General features: G+C 33.3%; 1 protein-coding gene across 5 annotated transcripts in view; it reads right to left on the bottom strand.

The window, feature by feature from the left end:
* Window positions 1–20,429, bottom strand: part of PCLO (piccolo presynaptic cytomatrix protein) — a 365,900-nt gene that overhangs the window by 31,146 nt on the left and 314,325 nt on the right. For all 5 annotated transcript variants that reach the window (XM_032208140.1, XM_032208141.1, XM_032208145.1 and 2 more), the window contains exons 22-23: window positions 17,109–17,250; window positions 13,578–13,645 (exon numbers count right to left, since the gene is read on the bottom strand). In XM_032208140.1, coding sequence (XP_032064031.1) covers window positions 13,578–13,645; window positions 17,109–17,250 — 210 coding nt within the window. The remainder of the gene's footprint in view (window positions 1–13,577; window positions 13,646–17,108; window positions 17,251–20,429) is intronic.

Genomic DNA, 20,429 nt, shown 5'->3' with positions numbered 1-20,429 from the left:
CTCACCATACTGATCACAGGATGATATTTTGAAAGATATATGTGTGTATTTTTATGTGTTTTATATCTATAACACTGTTAGGTAGCAAAAGGTAGAAAACTGGGTTCTCAAGTGACTTAAGTGGCAAACCAAGTCCTTATATACTTTGATGTTTGATTAATTCTCTGTTACTATGTTGGTATTAGCATCTAATCTGGTGCAATAGGAACAGACTAGTAGATGAAAGGAATCAGTTTTGTGGCAGCTATACCTATATGGTACCTATATGGTCAGGAATCTACTTGAAGCTGGATTTACTCTAACCCTTGATAAAAATCTTTTTCTGCATGTGGTCCATCTCCTTCTAAAGGACTCAATACTGATTATGGTTATAACATACCGAGGGACAGGAGCACATAAAGTGCTCACCTGGAATAGATTTCCAGTTTAGATTACTTCAAAATTAACCTGATTTGGATGTATCAAATCTACTTTAAAAAGGAAAATGTCTCAGTGTAAAGCAAGGTAAGACTGAAGAATTTATTTCAAAGTATTTTACTGCTCTGAATCAAAATGATGTAGATGCAGCCTACATTAAAATAATTATGTAAGATTATTTTCAGAAGTAAAGTAAAGCAGGAAAGTGCTTGCTTCTAGGCTAAGTTTTGGTCAAGGCTGTGTTTCATAGTAAGGCTATGCTCAGTTTACTTAGTGGGGTATTTGGATTTATGGCTGAGATTATTTTGTAAATCTAGTTTTCCTCAGAGATTTTTATTTTTCCTATGTATGTTACCCATGTCTTGTAAGTAAGCTTTGAAGAGACTTTTTGCATCCCTACAAAGGGGTTAAACTCAATGAAAAATAGACTGGAGAATTAAGGATTTTCATCTATACATATAAGCTGACTTCACTTTTTGTGAGACTACATAAGATTGATTGTCTTCTGAAGACTCACAGTCATACTGAACCAATGTTAGAAGTAGGGCGTTTATCTCTCTCTAGTGAAATGGAAATGTAAATCTGTGACAGACTTACATTTATCTACAGATGGATAAATAGATGAGTGCTTCTAGGAAGAGGACATAAGGTGTATAGTATATCTTTGAAAATGTCCAGAGAGACAGCATAGCAGACTGACCATCATCAGTCTCTCCTCCTAATCCCCTTTTGGGTAGAGGCCAAAAGCACTTGTGTGATACATGTTTGAGCTGTATTGCAATGAGTTGAATGTCATTTCAAAAATTCATTTTGAGATGGCAAAAATAGCAATTCAGAAGGAAGGATGGAAGGCCAGATGCACACAGCATACATTACTTAAACCTGCCAGATAAGACCATTTTCTTTGGGTACTACCTCCATTTTCTTGTCAACGTGATGCATAAAATCTGGAGGTTCTTTATCTAAAAATCTAAGGTAACCTGGAATAATCAGAAAAGGTGTTTACACAAGACTGCCCAGCCAGTATTCTCAAAGTATTTCAAACAGTTGAGAGTATATTGGAACCTTCATTTTGTAATCAGAAACTACATCATAAAGATCAGGTTATTCAGTCAAACCATGGAAGAAGGATGTCATTTCTATATATCCCTTCTTAGGTTTGCATTATTTATCTGAAATTTAAACTCTTCATCAGAACTCGTAATATTTTGAAAAAATTCTGATGTGAGAAATTTGTTGGCATTGACCTTGAATACGAAAACTGGGATTATTCAGGTAAGAATAACCATTCATAAAATGCATCCAAAAAGATCTGAATACTTTTTACTTAATTTATAATCATAGAATCACTAAGTAAGAATTTTCTGTACAATTATAGCAGAAATCAGAGATTATTTTTCCTATGCCTTAAAAATATCTCCATGTATGCAGTTGATATCAGAAAGGGGAAAGGAATATGTGTGTTTGAGTTTCTTGTTCCGCCACATTTGGCAAGCCAAGACTCTTCAAGTCTCACTATATTTGTATAGTTTTATAAATCTAGAGTAGCCTCTCTACTCAGTGGAACAGCTAAGTAAGGTGTTGCTGATAAGGAGTGATGAGGAGGGGATCCTATGCTCTGTTTCCCACATCCTTTGATGTAAAAGCTCAATGTACATAAAATGTTCATAAACAGAAAAAAAAAAAAAAAATCTTCATTTTCTTTCTAACACTACTCAGATTCTTTACTTTGGAAATGCCAGCTTTCATATACAGATGTCATAGATTTAAAAACCATTGTTAAAATTCAGACTATATAGTGTACCAATCTGTGGCATAAGTCTGCAGAAACTTGGATAATTTAGCTTTGTGGGAGTGTTTGAAGAGAAAGCACTGTGTGAAAGAAGATCCTGAGTCTGGATATTGTGTAGTCTTCACTTTTTCAAACATGAAAAATAGTGTCTCTGTATAAAGTCAGTCTCTGTATATTATAAAATGTACAAAACCCCCAAATTAGACTTGAGATCAATGTACAGACAAAGAGTTAAAGGGTCTGCATCGCTCTCTCAAAAGCCCAGAGACAAGGAGGCCAGGCTCCCTTCTCTCCTTTACCTGCCAAGAAAAAAGAAACCTTGAAGATGATTAGATTAATCAGAAAGGTATGCTTCAGGGGAGGGGAGAAAGAGGGGAAAATGGATAATTGCATTAAAATCACTGAGAATCCATCATCTTTCGTGAACATAACAAAGTATTTTATGGATAAGAACATGTTGCTGAAAAGTTAAACACTCAGCCAGACACAGCCAAGGAGATCAGGAAGCTGGTGAATAAATACGAGGTGAGCAGCAGGAGTAAACAGAAAGTATCCATGTGTCCTGATTTCAGTTAGGACAGAGTTAATTTTCCTCCTAGTAGCTGGTAGGGTGCTATGTTTTGGATTAGGATGAAAAGAGTGCTGATAACATGCTGATGTTTTAGTTGTTGCAAAGCAGTGCTTACACCAAGCCAAGGACGTTTCAGCTTCTCACTCTGTCCTGCTAGCAGGCATGCTGGGGGTGCAGCAAGAGCTGGGAGGGGACAGACCCAAGACAGCTGACCCAAACTAGCGAAATGGGTATTCCATACCATCTGATGTCATGCTGAACAGTATATAGGGGGTATATACACTAGCCAGGGTCAGGGGACCAGCAGCTCGGGGTTAGGCTGGGCATCAGTCAGCGGGTGGTGAGCAATTGTATTGTGCATCACTTGTTTTGTACACAGTATTAGTGGTAGTACTATTATCACAGTCATCAATATCATAAATCATCATTATTATTATTGTTATTATAATTTTTCTGTCTTAATAAACTGTCTTTATCTCAACTCACAGGCTTCATTTTCCTGTTTCTCTCCCCCATCCCAGGAAGGGAGGGAGGAGGGTGCACGAATGGCTCTGTGGTGTTTAGCTGCCGGCTGGGTTAAACCACAACACCATATCATCCTCAGCAAGAACTGACAGAAGTTACATATGGGTCTTTTTCTAGTAAATCACACAAACTGACTAATTATCATAGTCAATATGTTACCAGACTTTTGGAAACAATGTGAACTTCTAGGCATTTTAGCAATGTGAAACGTGAAATGTGATGGCGGATATATGTATCTGGTGTTTCACCCAGGAGATCTACAGAAATGTGTTTTCAAGGCATGGAAATTCAGTCACATTGTTATTATCACAGCACAATCAGTCAGAGTGCAAAGTCAAAGCAGCACCCAAAAATATAAGGACAGCTTTAAAAAGTATAACAAAATGAAAACATGCCAAAGGTGTTTCTGCAGAGAAAGACCTTTGCAGTGGATGGCATCAAGACACATGCAAACCTGGGAACCATCTGGTAGAACAAGGCTTAAAGTAATCTCATCTGATTTCATCTATCTAAAATAATTTTGCAAATTTAAAATTGCAAATTTTCATGATAATCTTTTGATTCTTAACAGAGAGCTACCTGGACTGTCAATTCTTTTCCATTGACTCTGAAGAGGATCCTGAATAGCGTCTTGGCTGTGGGAGAAATTCAGGTTTATGCCTATACATGTAAGGATCTGGGACCATATAAGAAGTTCTAGTGAAACTGAAGTGTCTGCTCAAGAACGGCAGATGTGGTGCAGAATCTGAAGGATTCCCATGAGTTTCTGGAGCAGCAGCTGGACTGGGCCACAAAATACTTTAGGGTATTTAAAACAGCAGGATACACTAAGCCCCCGAATCCTGGTAGACAAACACAAATTACAACACAAATTACAACCTGCTCTAAACTTATAGCACATCACTTCCTGCCACTATATTTGTTTTGGTCTTCTGTTTGTTTCATTCCCTCCTAGTGGTACAAGAAGAAATATCATAAAATAGAGAAGAGCGCCCATACAATAGCTTAAAGGAATTAGAAATGCCTATACAAGGACAAACTATTAAGATTTCTTTAGCAGAAAACAAAACAAAACAAAACAAAACAACAACAAAAAAAACACCACTTGGAAACTTTTCCAGAAAAAGGAATGGATAACACATTTCATTAAAACTAGTCTCTAAACCTACTATCATAGGATGAAATAATGAACATGGATCATTGTGATAAGCATATTCATCTGTAGTTAAACTGGGGACAAAGCACAGTGTTCTAGTTGTAGATATGAAAGAAGATTCCCAACCGCAAGAGTCAGAAAAATCTTGGCTATTTCATCACAAGTAAAATGTGTTTCATCACAGGTAAAATGTGTTATTCGTTATAACACATTGATTTTCAAAAAAATTCTGTCTTGAAATAGAACTTACAGTCCAATAATTCTAAACTCTCTCAAATGCTAACTGTTAAAAGTTTGAACATTAGCCTAAAAAAGGATTTATACTACAAGAACAGGTGTGTGTGGGGGGGAAAGCTCTTTGTGAATCCCCAGCACAATATTTCAATTTCTAAGCAAGTTATAAATTATTTAATGAAAGAAATAAAGAATAACCTTCTAAACCATATAATGAATTACTAGCTATTTTTACATGACTTACAAACAATAAGGACTTAGAAAGAATTGTTAATTATAGAAATAGGTTATTGCACTTGCCCCTGCCCCCCAGTTTCAGATAAATACAAAAGTGGTGCTCTATTACAGAAATGTCCACTAGGAGCAACCGTGGTATCACTGTTAGGCAAGCTGAAAAAAATATGTGCATAGGGAGTGCTTGCTAAAATGTGCTGTTTGTGAGCGAAAGAGCTTGAATTTTGGACTCTTCTTTGTCTCTTTAATTTCAGCAAGCAAGATTAGGCAGGAAGTTAGGATAAACATTTTAGTGTCAACTCTAGAACAGACCATCCAAAGAAATGAAAACCTTTATCACCACTAAGATTTTTGATGCGGGTTAGCAAAATCTTTCGGGAACAATATTGTGTTTTGAAAAACAGGATATCTTCTGAGGTCCGTTTAACCCCAGTCCTGCCACTATTACGTAACAGCTTCTACATAGCTGAGCACTGAATGCCCTTGCTCTTAAAACAGTTTTATTTCACTTTTTTTTTTTTTCCTAAAGTATGAAAAAAATTTTGGGACCTAATTATGAAGGAGACCATGTAAAATATCTAGGAAAATTATATTTTAAAATTCTACTTAATATCTCTTATTTTCATTTCAAAGAGGAGTTAATATTAACCCTCTCATATTAATGTCTCAACCTTTTTTTTTTTTTTTTTTTTTTTTTTTTCTCTGATTCTAAATAAGCACTGATCATGAAAACTGACTCTATTTAAAAGATGTTTTAAATTACTCACTAGGTGAAGGAGCCCTTCTTCAGTCTTATATCAGAATCCATGCATTTCAGCATCTTCACCTTTAATCCCTTTTGGGGATAAGGATAGGATGGTGAAGAAATACTCCTATTTTCTTCTTGATGCCAAAGGTCACCTTTATTTACTGGTATTTGTAGAAAATGTGTCAGTAGCTATACAATCAGGTTGCCTTCATAACCTTTTTTTTTTTTTTTTTTTTTCTTAAAGACTTAGCTTAAATAATTTCACCAAAAATGCTAATAAATAACAGCATGTTGTTGTGTCAAATTTTTGAATAGAATTCCTAACACTACTGTTCTCAAGCCCAAACCCTCTAACCCCACCACACCTCCAAGGAATCACCAGAAAAATCCTCCTGAAAGTCTCAAACAGTGATGTGATACTGAAAAAGCATTTAAGATCAAAGCCAATAAAAGTGATTAAGAATATTAAGCAAGAAAAACATCTTTCCTGATAATTATTGCAGCACCATATCAAAGGGTGTTATTTTGGTTTAAAGTTGAAATTCATTTGCTTTAAGGTTTTTGTTTTGTTTTGTTTTTGTCTTAATAGTTATTATTTTTTTTACAGATCTCGTGGAAAAAAGCAAACATTTCAAATGAAAGCTTAGAAATATCAAGCTACTTAAAATTTCTTGCCAAAGGAGTTAATAGCTAATATCCAGCCAGCCCCAGTTCATACAAGAGTTGCCCAAACAGCTTGACCAGCCACTAGTTATTCACAGAAACAGTCCCTGGATTACTTACTACTCTTTTAATGATGCTGTATAGTAATAATTTAGCAATAGGGTGGATTGTAATTATATAAAGCAATGTTTTTGATGTGGATTCAATAATACATAAGATTACCTAGTCCTATTTCCCCCTATTTTTTTTAATCTGTGGACGAAGTCACTTTTTTCTTTTCCTTTCTTTTCTTTTCAAATTTAAATTCTTTCTGCATCTTTTCAGGAAAAACAGCTGGGTTATACGGGCAAATACCTCAGGAAGGTAGAACTAATTGCTCCAATTATTACTGGAGAGCCAGGTGGGCAAATTAGAGAACTGGACCAATCAAGGATAGATGAAAAAAATGTTTACCAGAGTTTTGGGAGGAAGCTAATCATTCTTAGGTTTATGATGCTGTTGTTTTTTATCTTAAAAGAATTTTTCTAATTATTTAGGTATTAGAGTAGTTATTCCTAGTTTGGGGAAGCATGTATAAAATGTTACAGATAACTTAAAATAGAAAGAGAAGGAGAAAGACTACTGTCAGTGTATTCAAGCCTCATTCATGGTTTGAGGATCCCTTATGACAGAAAGAATATCCCACTTTTCAATTTTTGAAATACAAATTATCATTCGCCTTAATAAAGGTGGTGCAGTATGAGGTAATCAGCATGTGACAGGCTAGATGCAAGTGCAGCTGCAATATTTACTTTATATTCACTTATCCTACTTCCCCCTCCCCCTCCCCCTTTTTTTTTTCCCACTTTGTATTAAAGCAGTTATTCAGGCGAGAAATCAAGAAATCACCTTTTGCTAGTATTTTCTGCTTTAAATATTGGTGGCACTGATTAATCTTGTGCTGTCAAGAGTACTAGAGAGTAATCCTTTTAGATTAGCTAGAAGACGATGGCAGAAAGCAAGGTTGTGATTTTATGTTAAAGACAGTTTAAAAAATGAGAGGGTGAACTGTAGCCTTTTTATTTATAAAGATAGTAGAGGAACTTGACAATGAGTTATTCTTTCATTTAGATCTAATCCTGAGCAAGGATCACATTTTAACTCTTTTATTTAGAGTCAGAAATATTTTATTTTAGAAACAATGTTTAAGTCACAATGGTTCAATAAACCTATAAACACGGGGTTTATTACTGCTAAAAAACGTAGTTTAGAAAAGAGATGAACAAGTTTGTGTTTGTCTTTAAGAAACTCATTGAGAGTGTTCAGCAATTTCTTTTTCTATATACTACTAGACATGAACTGAGAAACAAACAAAATATATATATAATTCAGAGAATGCTCAGGTCAGTGTTGGTAACACTTTAGATTGACTGATTTTCTCCTTAAATTCATGGCTCAATATCCATTACAATCAAGTCAACAGTCAAGTACTCAGAGGTTACAAGATTTTATTGATTCAAGAAGTATGCTTGAAAGTCCAGCCTATTTTTTCAGGTTCTCTTATGTTTTAGTATGTGGTAGCACTGAAGATTCAACACTGATGAGTTATTGGGAAGACAGCACAAGCAAAGACAGTATATCCCATTTGTGTAAGAACATAATAGATGGTTCTGTTTGTAGTTTTGAGATAGTATTTTAAAATGAAAAGAACCGGATAGAGCCTTGGTACAGAAACATGGAACTACTGCAAAACAAATTAAATTCTCTGCTGTTGTGAAAAAAACTGGTTCTGTCTTGCTCATTTACTGCTGATAATTATACTTCTAGTGTTTTGCGAGTCAGGGATTATGTGGTAGAGGATAGGAATTAAAAAAAAAAAAAAAAAAAGTTAAATTTAACTACATTTAAGAAAAATAAATGCAATGTATGATTTGTAGGTTAATTGGAGACTACTGCCATTCATCCATTTATTTATTCACTTCCTGACATAAACATAGAAATGAGAAGTTGTACAGTATATAATTTAACTTTATTTTTTGTATATTTAAGAACAGTTAAAAAGAAAGATGGCATTATGTTTCACAGAAGTTACCTTCTAATAGATACAAAAATAGAAATTATACTTGATTATGAAAGAATGAAAGTTTTAGATGATCACAGTTATATAATTTCTTTTTAACCCAATCTCTCTTACTTTTTTCCCAATCTCAGTTCTTATTCAAAGTCACCATTAGTTATACAAAGAGAGTAAAAAACTCCTTGATTTTAATCCAGCAAGATGTCCAGTCATAATTATAACCTGCTTCATTAATATTAAGTATCATATTTTAATCTGATTTCACAGTCCTCTTTTTCTGTGAAATAATACAGATAACTTCAAGTTTCTCATCTGCAATAAAATACATATTTTCAGCCTAGGCAACTAAAACATCAAAGTAGAAATTTGTGAATAGGAAAGAATTTGCAAATCTCAGTAACTGTATTGTGATTAGTCTTTGCTTCATCTGCCTTCTTTTCTCCTCTCACTTGTATCTGTCTGGTTGAAGGTCTGGAATAAAGACCATTTGTCTCTGAATGTCTTCAGAAGGCCTAATGTTATGCTTCTTTTAGTTCAACCATTGGAGTTAAAAATAAACAACAACAACAATAGAATTGTTGAAATAGAATTCGCTAAATTTTTAAATTGTGATGATGTGGCAAGTATGTTTAGGCAGCATCTAAAGTCCTTGTTCTTTCTCAGTAATAACCCAGTGAGCACTTTTACTCAATTAACGTTACTTTAGCCTGACTAAACTGCAAGTAAAAGGAGAATGAACCAATACATTTTTCTGAGTTTTAATTACTTTTTAGAAAGCGGAAATGCTTGGCTGTGCTTGTACTGTCAGTTTGTTTCATGCCTTGTTTTACTCAACAGCTAATCCACATATTACTCCAGGGTATCCCTTCAAGAGAAAGGAAGATACAGCTTGCAAGACCTTTTTTCCATCTGCTGTATCTATACCAGGCAGACATGGTGAACAGGAATTTCACCAGGACTACTCCAGGAAATATGAAGAAGAATTTATGGGTCAAATGATTACCAGTCACTTACTCCAGGTACCATACACCTTTCCTCCCAAATGTTATTAGAGTGTTAGAGTGACATCCTGCACCTCTTTTAAGGTTTGTATGCTATTTCACCTTTTTTTTTTTTTTTTTTGCTATTTCACTTTTTTTTTTTTTTTTTTTTTTTTTTTCCCATCTGTAACTCAGGCAAATGCATAAAATGCAGAAAGCAAAATTCTGGAAAAGTTTATGAATGTTTATGTAAATAATGGGTACTGCTCTATTATCTTGCACAATATCAGTAATCTCGTTGTTAGACTTTGAAAAATTATAAATATATTCCTCCTGCTCAGGTCTGGAAATAGGTCTACAAAAGTTTTATAAGAACATTCTAGACATTTTGGATCAGTTTCACTCACTTCTACATTGAGAGAGCTTCCTCCTTATGGGAATTAATTTTAGTACACTGTTGATGCTCAAAGGAATAGTGGGAAGGTTAGAAAGTGAACAGTTGGGCCATGGTGGAACAGTGTAGAGAAGTGTTTGGTATTCGGGACATGGAAACCCAAAGAAAAATAGTAATAAATAAATAAATAAATCACTATGTTGGAGGAAGTGGGTAGGGAGTCTCTCAGTTCCCATATAATATTTACAGTTTGCTGTCAACGAGGCCAAGCAGAGAGTATGATAGAGGCTTTGCAAGTATTCCTTCACTCCAAAGAATACTGAAATACTGAACAAGTGAAGTCAGGTCATGCTTAATGATGTTTCCTAAAATATTTTTCATCTTTCCTAAATCATTTGTTTCAGATGGACCTCAGTGTCTGTAATGCTAATGATATATTACATGTATATAGCATCTTCAAACTGAGAAGACCCAAAATTTACTTATAACAAATTATGTTAAAACTTCAGTTAAAATGCTAGTTATAGCTATAGCTCTTTTCTATTGTAAGTAATGGTACTTGGAATTATCTTGTATATTTACTATTTTGAAATACAAGAAAATAATTTTCCCCATATATTTCTTAATTGGATAAATAGTTGCTAGGTGGAAAATAACATCTGTGATTTATTGGCTTAGCAGTTACATAGGGAAGATAAACCAGTCATGATCTACGACTGAATCAATATATTAATCATGTGCTTTTAATTGTTAGTTTCAATCCTTACATGTAACACGTTCATTAATTTGTCTGTATTGTCTGTAATATTCCAGAAACATGTCATGAGTGATCTTTAAACAAAAGATATTGCACTTTCTGAAATGAATAGAGAAATTGGTTTGCATTAACTCAACAAAGATCACAATATGTGTCATAAGATTTACTGAAGTTTAAGAAAATTATTTTTTTTCTGCTCAGGGCAGAATTGCAAGTATAAGATAGCATGCAACAGCGCATATCATAAAAATAACTGTAACACAGTGCCCAAGAACAAAATTCTGAATTATTTTATATTAATAACTAGTGTGAAAATACAGAAAATGACAAAGTGATATGTTCAGAGAAACAAAGGTTGTCATAGCAATACTCACGGTTATTTTTACCAACCATTTGGTTGTTTCAGCAAAGTAAATAATACTCTTTTCCAATATTTACTTATAACTTAACTGGTACATCTTAATAGCACAAAAACATTCCCAACAGAACATTAGCACATTTCTCAAGTGGGTAAACAATTACAAAAGGAGCATTTTTTTCCCTGATGATTCTGCTGACGTACATTTTTGTGTCATACCCAGTGAGCTGAATCTGAACCCTGTTGCCACAGTCCTGATTCAACTTCCTAAAAAACAGTTTTCATTGCCATTTGAGACTCCTACCTTGCTTTGCCTTCTGCTACCTGTCTTAAAGATCTTGTCTAAGTCCCCTGCCATATTTGCCAGGCCTGTTTGAATGGCCTGGGTGACTAAAATATTTCAAGTAGCAGTAGACTCGCATGTTGAAGCAATTAAATATATTCCACACAGTTTTAAAAGTATCCATAGGCTACTTTTCACATAATTCATCCATTAAGAGTATTTGAAAATGTAAAAATAGTACTATAGTTAAAAGTTTTAAAGTATAACACTAAATCTTTATTTTCAAATGAGAATACAAGTGTTAACTATGAGAGCCACTGCTTAATAAAACATGGGAATGACTATTTACTTTCAGTTAATTGCAGGGCTCCTCTGGTCCATAACATAGAAAAGCATGCTACAGAAAAGATATAATATGATCTTGAAGACTTTAAGATTTTCATTCACTTTTTTTTTTTTTTTTTTTTTTTTTCATTTATCAAAATAACACCACAATAATTCTATAATCCTGAAATAATTTTGGTTAATCTTGAGTTCCTCTGAATTCTGAACTCTGCAAGCTAATTATATTTACATGCTGAAACTGAAAGGTTCTTGAAAGGTTTTCTGGACTTAAGTTTATCATTTGAAATTGATCAGTATCAATATAGTCAGCTAGAAGTCAGACACTAAAAACTTGGTTGGCCAGTCCAGCTTCTTTCAAATGGGAGAAAAAATGCTTAGTGAGGACCATTAATCTTTTTCAGACTTGTAATTGCAGATCTTAGAGTTTTCAGGTTAGGAGAATTTAGTTGCATTATAAGTGAAAATTAGGGAATTTCATCTCGTCAGCTACCCGCAGATTTTGAAGATTAGCAGAAATATGCCCTTGGCTGGAAAAGCACTTTTAGTGACCAAATGCTGCATACATATCTTTTTGAAAGTTTGTAAAGTTTTGTTGTTGTTGTTTTGTTTTGTTTGTTTTTATGCGTGTGCTTGTCTGTGTGAGATGCAAACATCACATTAAAACATTTTGTATTTGTATGTACTGAAGTTTATGATCCAAAACATTAACTAGGGGGCAATTCATGAAGAACAAAATGATGAAAGCTATTTGTTTACAGTTATCGTTCTGTATAAAACATATCATCACAAAGTAAAAATGGAAAATTCCTGATTTCCCATTTTCTTCCCACCACTTCTCTTTTTTAAAAGTAGTTAATTTTAAAAATATTTAGAAATACCCTTGAACAAATTGAAGTCTGATAAGCATCTGAATTTGGATTTTTGCACGACGAGTAACATGTATTTAAAGAATTAGTAAAATGTATATACACAGTTCAGGACTCTTGCTTTGAAAAAGAGTGTTTACTGTTCGCCCTTCAAATTCTGGTTTAATTTCTTCAAATCTGTGCAACATTAGATGATTTTTACCTCAAATATAGCAAAAGCAATTGTTACCTCATGTATACAGATTGCAGAAACCTGATAAATATTGATTTCTTAAGGCTGAACTTAACATGAAGTTAACTTTAATTGTATATATGAATTTCAATTTATGAATTAATTAAAAACCCAAAGCAGTGCTGAAATGCATTAAAATGATAAAGATATTTTTTTCAATAATAACATGAAGTTCATGACAATTAAGTTTTATATTTGAGGTCAACAGAAACATATATTGAAAGAATATACCTTCTACACAAAGGGAAATGGAATTTTCTTAACATATCCTTTAATACAAAACACTGTCTCTTAAGTGTCATGCAGTTGTCCATTATTATACATGATGATTGCATTGCTCATGAAACTGTAACAGCCATACTGTCAGGCTCTTCCCAGCTCCAATATTACAATGGCTCCTTCTTTAGCAGTACCACATTCATACAAAAAAAAAAAAAAAAAAATCACTCAAGATTTCCCAATCAGATAAGAATTTCATCACAGTCTAAGTGCAGTAGTCAAGCTTGATGTTCATCTAACATTTTTATTTAATATTTTATATAGTCACCAAAATAAATAATTACTTCATAAAGTAAATATTCTGAAATTCTATAAAAATAGAGCCTGACAGACATTGGATGTTTTCTACTGATTGAATGGGTACTGAATCAGCTCCATACTTCATATTTTTTATTCCAGTACTATGAAAAGCAATGAACATTGATAGACAGATATTATTCATTGCAATCTAACTATTTAATTACTTTAAATAAACAGGCAAGACAAGGTTTTCATTTGAACTGAAGACTCATTACATTAGTGTTATTTGTAAAGGGCCCTCAGAGTAAATGAAAGCCAGGACCTTAATCTATAATACAGAGAGAACATAAGCTAATCTTTCATAACATAACAAGTAAGAGAAATCATCATATCAGTTCTATAAATAGAACGGGATACCACTGTAGTGTTGTTTGTATTTCTTTTTACCTTCTGCATCGGTTAATCCCACTCCTGACTGCTTTACAGGTTCTTGTCCATTCTGGCTCATCTTCCCTCTGTTAAAAAAACATGGTCATAGTTGTCAATGAGACCATGAAGAAATGAGATCTAAGGAAATTATTCACCTAAACCAATGAGATTTGGCCCAGCACAAGACAAACAGGCATTAAATAAATAAATAAACTGTAAATATATATATGTATACATAATTTCAAGAAAATAAAGTGGACAAACTTCTCTATTACTATTATCGATATTTGGAAAGATCACTTCAGAGAACTTTTTCTTTTTTTTTTTTTTTAAAAAATATATATATATATATACACAAAAACAACCAAACAAACAAAAAAAGAGGAGTATAACTCCTCTCCTCACTTCATCCTGTTCTGGTGAATGGTGAAATATATAAGGAGTCACTGAGTTGCTATTTGTTTTACAATACCATTACTTCAGGTAGTGCATGTTTGTGGTCATTATTTTATTTTAATGATTACTTTTAAATTACAGTTTAGGTTTAGCATAAGAGACAAGTTCTGAAACTTACATTAATCTTAAAATAAGGTGAGTGGAATAAAGAATGCTATTGCAGCCTCTATCTTTCTCCATCGGATGTAGAAAGAAGCTGGATGAAAATCTGGATGTCTATTTTCTGGCAGTGAGTGTTAGGTAAGATGAAAGCCTTTAAGTTTTTAAAATTCTTTCCACATGCTTGTATATGTATGTACATGCATGCATACATGTGTGAATATACATGGATGACTATAACTACCCTCAAAAACATTTAAGATGTTTATGCTTCTACTTGTCTTTCTCCTGTAAGACTCTGAAATGCTGTGATAGAGAATATAAACATTTAACTTCATATACATGTTATTCCTCTGGGGTTAAAGGGTCAGTGATTCTTTGCTACCAATGAACCAGCTTTACATTTCATGACAGCAACAGAATGTTCACAATGAACAGAAAATGAACATAATGTCAGTTTATAAAGTGATTTCAAACTCAGTTTTAATTAAAAGTTATTCTTCTTCTGTGAGCTAATATTTTACAAAGCATATTACAAGTGCAATACAAGAATTATTAGTCCCTAAGGCTAGATTCCTCACACATTTTTTGGTAGATCTTCACCTTTGCATTATAAATTAATATCATTTTACAGACATTTTACTGGTATAGGTGGTTACACAGTACAATGGCATAGTTTTTATCATAGATGGGAATATAAGTAATTTTCAGGGATATAACACTTAGAAAAAGGAGGTTTTTTTACAAATTCCTTCCTAAATAGGAAAATTTATTTAGCTGTATTAAATGATTAATTTCCCTTGATAATTAAAGCAATATTTAATATAGGCAAGTATTCTAAGTTACCTCTTCAAACAATTTCCATCACGTCACAAATTCTTTTATTTCATGAATAAATGTTTTTATGACTAAAAACATTCAGACCAAAGTACAGTTTAAATTGCAGCCTCTTTTTCTATTGATAGATCAGAAACTTAATCTAAACAGAGAACTTACCAACAAAAGTGTTTCTATATACCAATACACTTTAAATTGATTAGCTTACTTAATGCTTTTCATTCAAATTGTGATGTGTGGTCTTATGCTATATTAGTATACAGGATCAGAGTCCCTGAAGTCATTAACAAATCAGTGTGACCATGATGCTGACTAGAATTTCAGTCAAGCATATATTCAGATATACCATTATTTTTATCCAGACTTCAAAATAGAACCAGTTATCTGTTTTAAAACGTTCTCCCCAAAGACAATCCCACAGGTCTCAGTTGTTAAATAGTAATTTTGTCATTCATTTTCATTATATTGTAGTGTAAATAAAAAAAAGTAAGCATTTGCTCTCTATGTGCTGTGTAACTTTTAGTGGTTCTGTCCAATATCAGGATACAAAAAAATTACCTTAAAAATATGATAATAAAAAAAATATTGTCTAGTCCACGGAGCAGAAAATAAGAAGGCTGGATATATTTTATTTAATTTAAGGGAAAAGCTGAAAGCTGTGGAGACTCCTTTTTTTTTTTTTTTTTTTTTTTTTTTTCTTTTTTTTTTTTTTTTCAGTAGAAGTGAAGCTGATTTCAGGCTTAATAAACCAATGCCAGCCAGCTACTAAGTAGCTGTAGATACTGTCACATTGCTAAAAAAATACACAGTAAGCGATACTATTTGGACTTCAATTTTGTATATGTGAACTAAAAACTGTTGAGCTTTGCTGCATCTTGTGTTTCTGTACACAGGACTTTATGCACCTTTGCTTTTCTCATTAGAGATGGCTACAAAATAATTATCTTTTGAGATAGACAATTCCAATTAAAAATAATCTCTTTTTGCCACTGGAAAGTACAAGTCATTTTAAGCTAAAATAACATGAGTGAAAAGTTCAATAAAGATTAAGCAATTTGCACCCCACAGCCTCAGCTCACATTGTCCTCCTAGATTCTGAAGATAAAAAAAAGAAATCCTAGTTTGGAGGCTGTTTTCCTCTTTAGCCTTTAGCAACTTATAAAGAAATTTTTATTTTATTTTATTTTATTTTTTTCGAATAGTGAATACTTAGAAATATCACCGTTCTAGAGAATGAATGGAGTCCTGGAGTCTTTTTTAAAAAAAAAAGTTCTAACCTTTTTTAGAAAGTTTAAAACATGTTCTTTATTGCAGCTTTAACTAATATGTCTAGGCTGCAAAGGAAAAGCAAAAACTTGTGTCCTGGAGAAAAACATGGAACAACTATTTCAGATGCTGAAAGAACTACACTACATTGTTCAGTACAATGCATTACTACTGAATAATATTTTGAGAAGAGTCAAACTATAAAAATTCAGGCTACAAACATTAAGCTGATCAAGAGACATTATTTTTTTCCTGTAAAGGACTATAAGTGAAATTGCAAAATGAACATTTATACTGCCATAGTTAAGGGGAAGGAAATCCTGGTAAAACTTAGTTGTTTACTGTGTAATCATTTTATAGGATCACTGTACAGATAATAGCTTGGTACTACAGACACCTCAGGGAAAAAATAAAAAATAAAATCTTGAACTAAAATTTCCAACCAAAACCTTTTGGAGAAATTCTGCTCAAACTCTTAAAACCTAGGGGAAAGATCAGTTGGATCCAATATCTGCATTTAATTTGCACAACTAACACGTGTTTCAAGAAGGAGGTCAGTCTGAAAATTTAAATTAAGCATTCTCTAGCCTAGGAAAACTGCACTTTTAAAACATAACCCAAGCTCATCTCTACACCGTTGCATTGAAGACAACCTGTCCAGTGTGACAACAATAAATTTATGAGGTTTAGGTAGAGATTTGGTTGGTTAATAACAATTCAACGTTCAACAAAGCAAAAGGAAGGTATGAGCTCTGAGAAATTCTACCTATTTAAGTGCTATTCTAATGCATAACTTGTCTGCAGAGGAGACTACATAAGATGACTGGCAAGTGAAAGTGCTACACATTCTCAAAGGACAGAGGATTCAGTATATTAAAGGAAAAGCCTTACATTCTTGGGATGGGAAACAGATTATTCTCTCCCGTGGCACTGTTGCTGCCTTCACTATCCATGCTATATCCACTGCCAAAGCTACTGGCTGATGAGCCAGTGGAGACAGAACTTTCTGCAGGTCGGTGGTTAGTAGACCTTGCTGTACAGGGTAAGAACAATGGGTTACTGAAAACCTTGTAAGATAACATTAAGAAAAAAAAAAATGAATTTATCAAAATTACATACTGCAAAGGCTTTCGCTTTTTTACTTTAAATTCCAGTGTTATGAGATCATCTTTTGCAAATGATGTTTATTTTCACAAAGGACAAGGGAAAAAAAATAAAGGAACTAAAAACAAGGAACTAAACCAAACAGTATATCATTGCAATTTTTTTCTTCAGTCATATTAATAGTTCAAATCAATGTCCAATGTCCTGAAGGAAAAGTAGAATGGGTTAGTTGATTAACACAATTTATTTTTTTTCTTTCCGATTAAAGTGACAGAAAACCAGCAATTCATCCAAAATATTTCATAGGCTAACCCTGTAAAAATGAGAGTCCCTTCCACATATTCTTCATGAAATATTCATTGCATTTGATGACTTGAAGTGAGAAAGCTGAAAGCAAATACAAGTACACCATCTATAGCCACAGAAGCTCTATAAAGAACTCCACCCCCTTTCAGACATAACACTGCAACTGCATTATATTTCTCAACTGCTCCTACCTATCTGGATATCTCTTACTGTATACCTGAAATTTTAATGCGGATGTTTTAATAGGAGCAGTTCCAATCTTGCTAAAGATTAGTGTAGAAAATGTATATTAGTATATGTCATTTTTGTCAGACGCATTATTTTGTGTTTTGGATGTTGTTGTACTACATGAACAAGTTTTCTAATATTCAGCCTTTGGCAAGTTGAGAAATATGCACACACATAAAAAAAAAAAAAGGACACAGTGACATTACACATAATAGTTGATAAAGGAATAGCTATTCTCACACTGACTGGTTTAACTGGGAAATATTAATTGAATTTTTTGGAAATTTTATTTTTTCTCATCAACTACATCAACAATTGTCATGTTTAATCAATTCCAACTGGCTCAGCATATATAATATATAAAATATGTAATATAAAATACGAATATAAAATACTTTCCTGTAAAGTTATTATTCTGTGAAGCCTTAGTGAAGTTTTGTGTTACTTTGGTGAACTGTGAAGTTCTAATGCAAACAGTTAAAAAAGATCCTTCTTTAAACAAAAAATTAATCAAGTATCTATATGGAAATTACTTCAAATAAGAGCCAGAGCCCCAGTGGTGTCTTGCTTTAAGCTGACAATCAAGATCATTTTTACTTTTTACTGAATGAATTATATTTTTGGTGAAGATTGCTGCACGCTACCTAATGTGGGACCAGGAAGCTGACTGTGACTCCTCAAATGTAATGCAAAAACAGATTAATAATTGACACTAGAAGACAGGAATGAAGCATTCCTCATGTCATCAATCCTTGGGCTGAACTGTCAGTTAAGATAGAACTCATTCTCAAAGTGGTTCTTCACTGCAAAACTGAGCTGTCACTTTTTTCTTTAAACTATATTAACCTAATCTGTTTCAATAATGCCTACAACCGCCAAAGGAATCTGTCAATCTAAATTATTTGGAGACAAAATTATTCTTTAGCTCAATTTCTTAACTTTGTATATTGATCAAAGGCTATCTTGGATGTTAATACAGATTAAATAACTGTAAAATCATTGTTAGCAGACACTCTCAGTATCTTATCTGGAGAAAAAGTTACTTTTTTTTTTTTTTTTTTTTTTTCTTTTTCAGCACAGACAGCGAGAGCACTACCGTGTTCTGCTCAGCCAGCTGTGAGCAGCAGTTACTCCATCACTTTCAGTCTGCGGTGCTGTGAGCAAATTCCTATGAATAAGGTGTGTGGTGTGTCATGTCAGGAAACTGCTATTGGAAAATTTGGGGTAAAAGAGATTTGGGAAAAGAGAGGTCAAGCTCTCCTTTACAGTTCATTATTAGTAGCTTCCACATATTCAAAAACCTGTGCTGAGGCTCTTTCATGTCTGCTCAAAACTAATCCATCACCTCAGTTCTCGTGATGGTTGAGTGACCTGTATGACTTCTGATATTTGCTGTTTGAGGTTTTGAGGTTATTTTTGTTTTGCTGTTTTTGTTATTGATTTTGGTTTGTTTGTTTGTTTGTTTTAGTCACGGTATGGCAAATACTTCATAGGTGAGGACAATCCATAAAGACACAGAACTGCAAAACACATGGAACCAAAGGCAGCATAGTGTTAGCACAAAAAAAAAAAAAAAAAAAAAAAAAAAAAAAAAAAAGTGTGTCTATTCCCTTAAGCATGAATTTACATAGTATGGCATAAATCTCAGCCATAACTTATGTGGCTGGAAGGGTGGTTCACATCTGGTCTCTTATTTTTATTGACTTCATTGTAAAATTTAGTGCCTGGAGTAATTTCTTATAACTGGTGGATTTCTAAAATTTAGAATCTAGTTTAATGTGCCAAATAAGCTTGAATTAGGCATTTATAACTGGCTAAATTGTTGTTCTACATCCATTTATAATCAGAATATAATTATTTCTTTTGACAGAGATGTATCCTGATGATACATTCAGTATGCCATATTTTTAGTTTCTGTTTTGTTTTCCCTAATTTACATTTTTTCCTGTATTGATCGTTTTCTGAAATATCTCTTGGTGAATGGGTATAATGTGCCTAAGTTTAGATTCATGACTGGATTTTGAAAATTCTGAAGTTCAATGTTCTTATTTTGTTTCCTGTCTGCTCTATGAGAGTAATGAACTACCGTGTCAGTTTGTGACAAGAGATGAAATCCAAAAATAGATTTGGAGCTGTTTTTGTGACAAACTCAATATCTGGATACAGATAACTCCTCCATAACTCATGAGACACACACATTTTCCATATGACTGTATTTTTTACAGACAAATCTAAACCTTTAATCTACTGCTGCTGGTTATATAGGGTACTTATAAGTTCTGAAGATGTGGTGATGCCTGTTGCCAGGCAATATTTTGTCTGTTAGAATAACAGATGTAAGATTACACTCTGTAAAGTCACAAGTTAGATTTTTTTTCCCTGCTCTTACATGCAAAGAACTAGTTTGTATATTGGTTTCCAGTCCTACCTTTTGTCTTTAACCAAATACAAATATCTTAGAAAATTTAAGAAGAAAGGCTGAGTTCATTCTGGTATCCTTCCAGTCTTACTAGACCTGAAAAAGGTCTGTGAAGGTTTGTAAGACTCAGAGCAATCATCACCTACCTGTCTTGG

The sequence above is a fragment of the Aythya fuligula genome, chromosome 1 (genome assembly GCF_009819795.1).
Source record: "Aythya fuligula isolate bAytFul2 chromosome 1, bAytFul2.pri, whole genome shotgun sequence".
Lineage (NCBI taxonomy): Eukaryota > Metazoa > Chordata > Aves > Anseriformes > Anatidae > Aythya > Aythya fuligula.
This window is presented reverse-complemented; position numbering and strand designations above follow the sequence as displayed.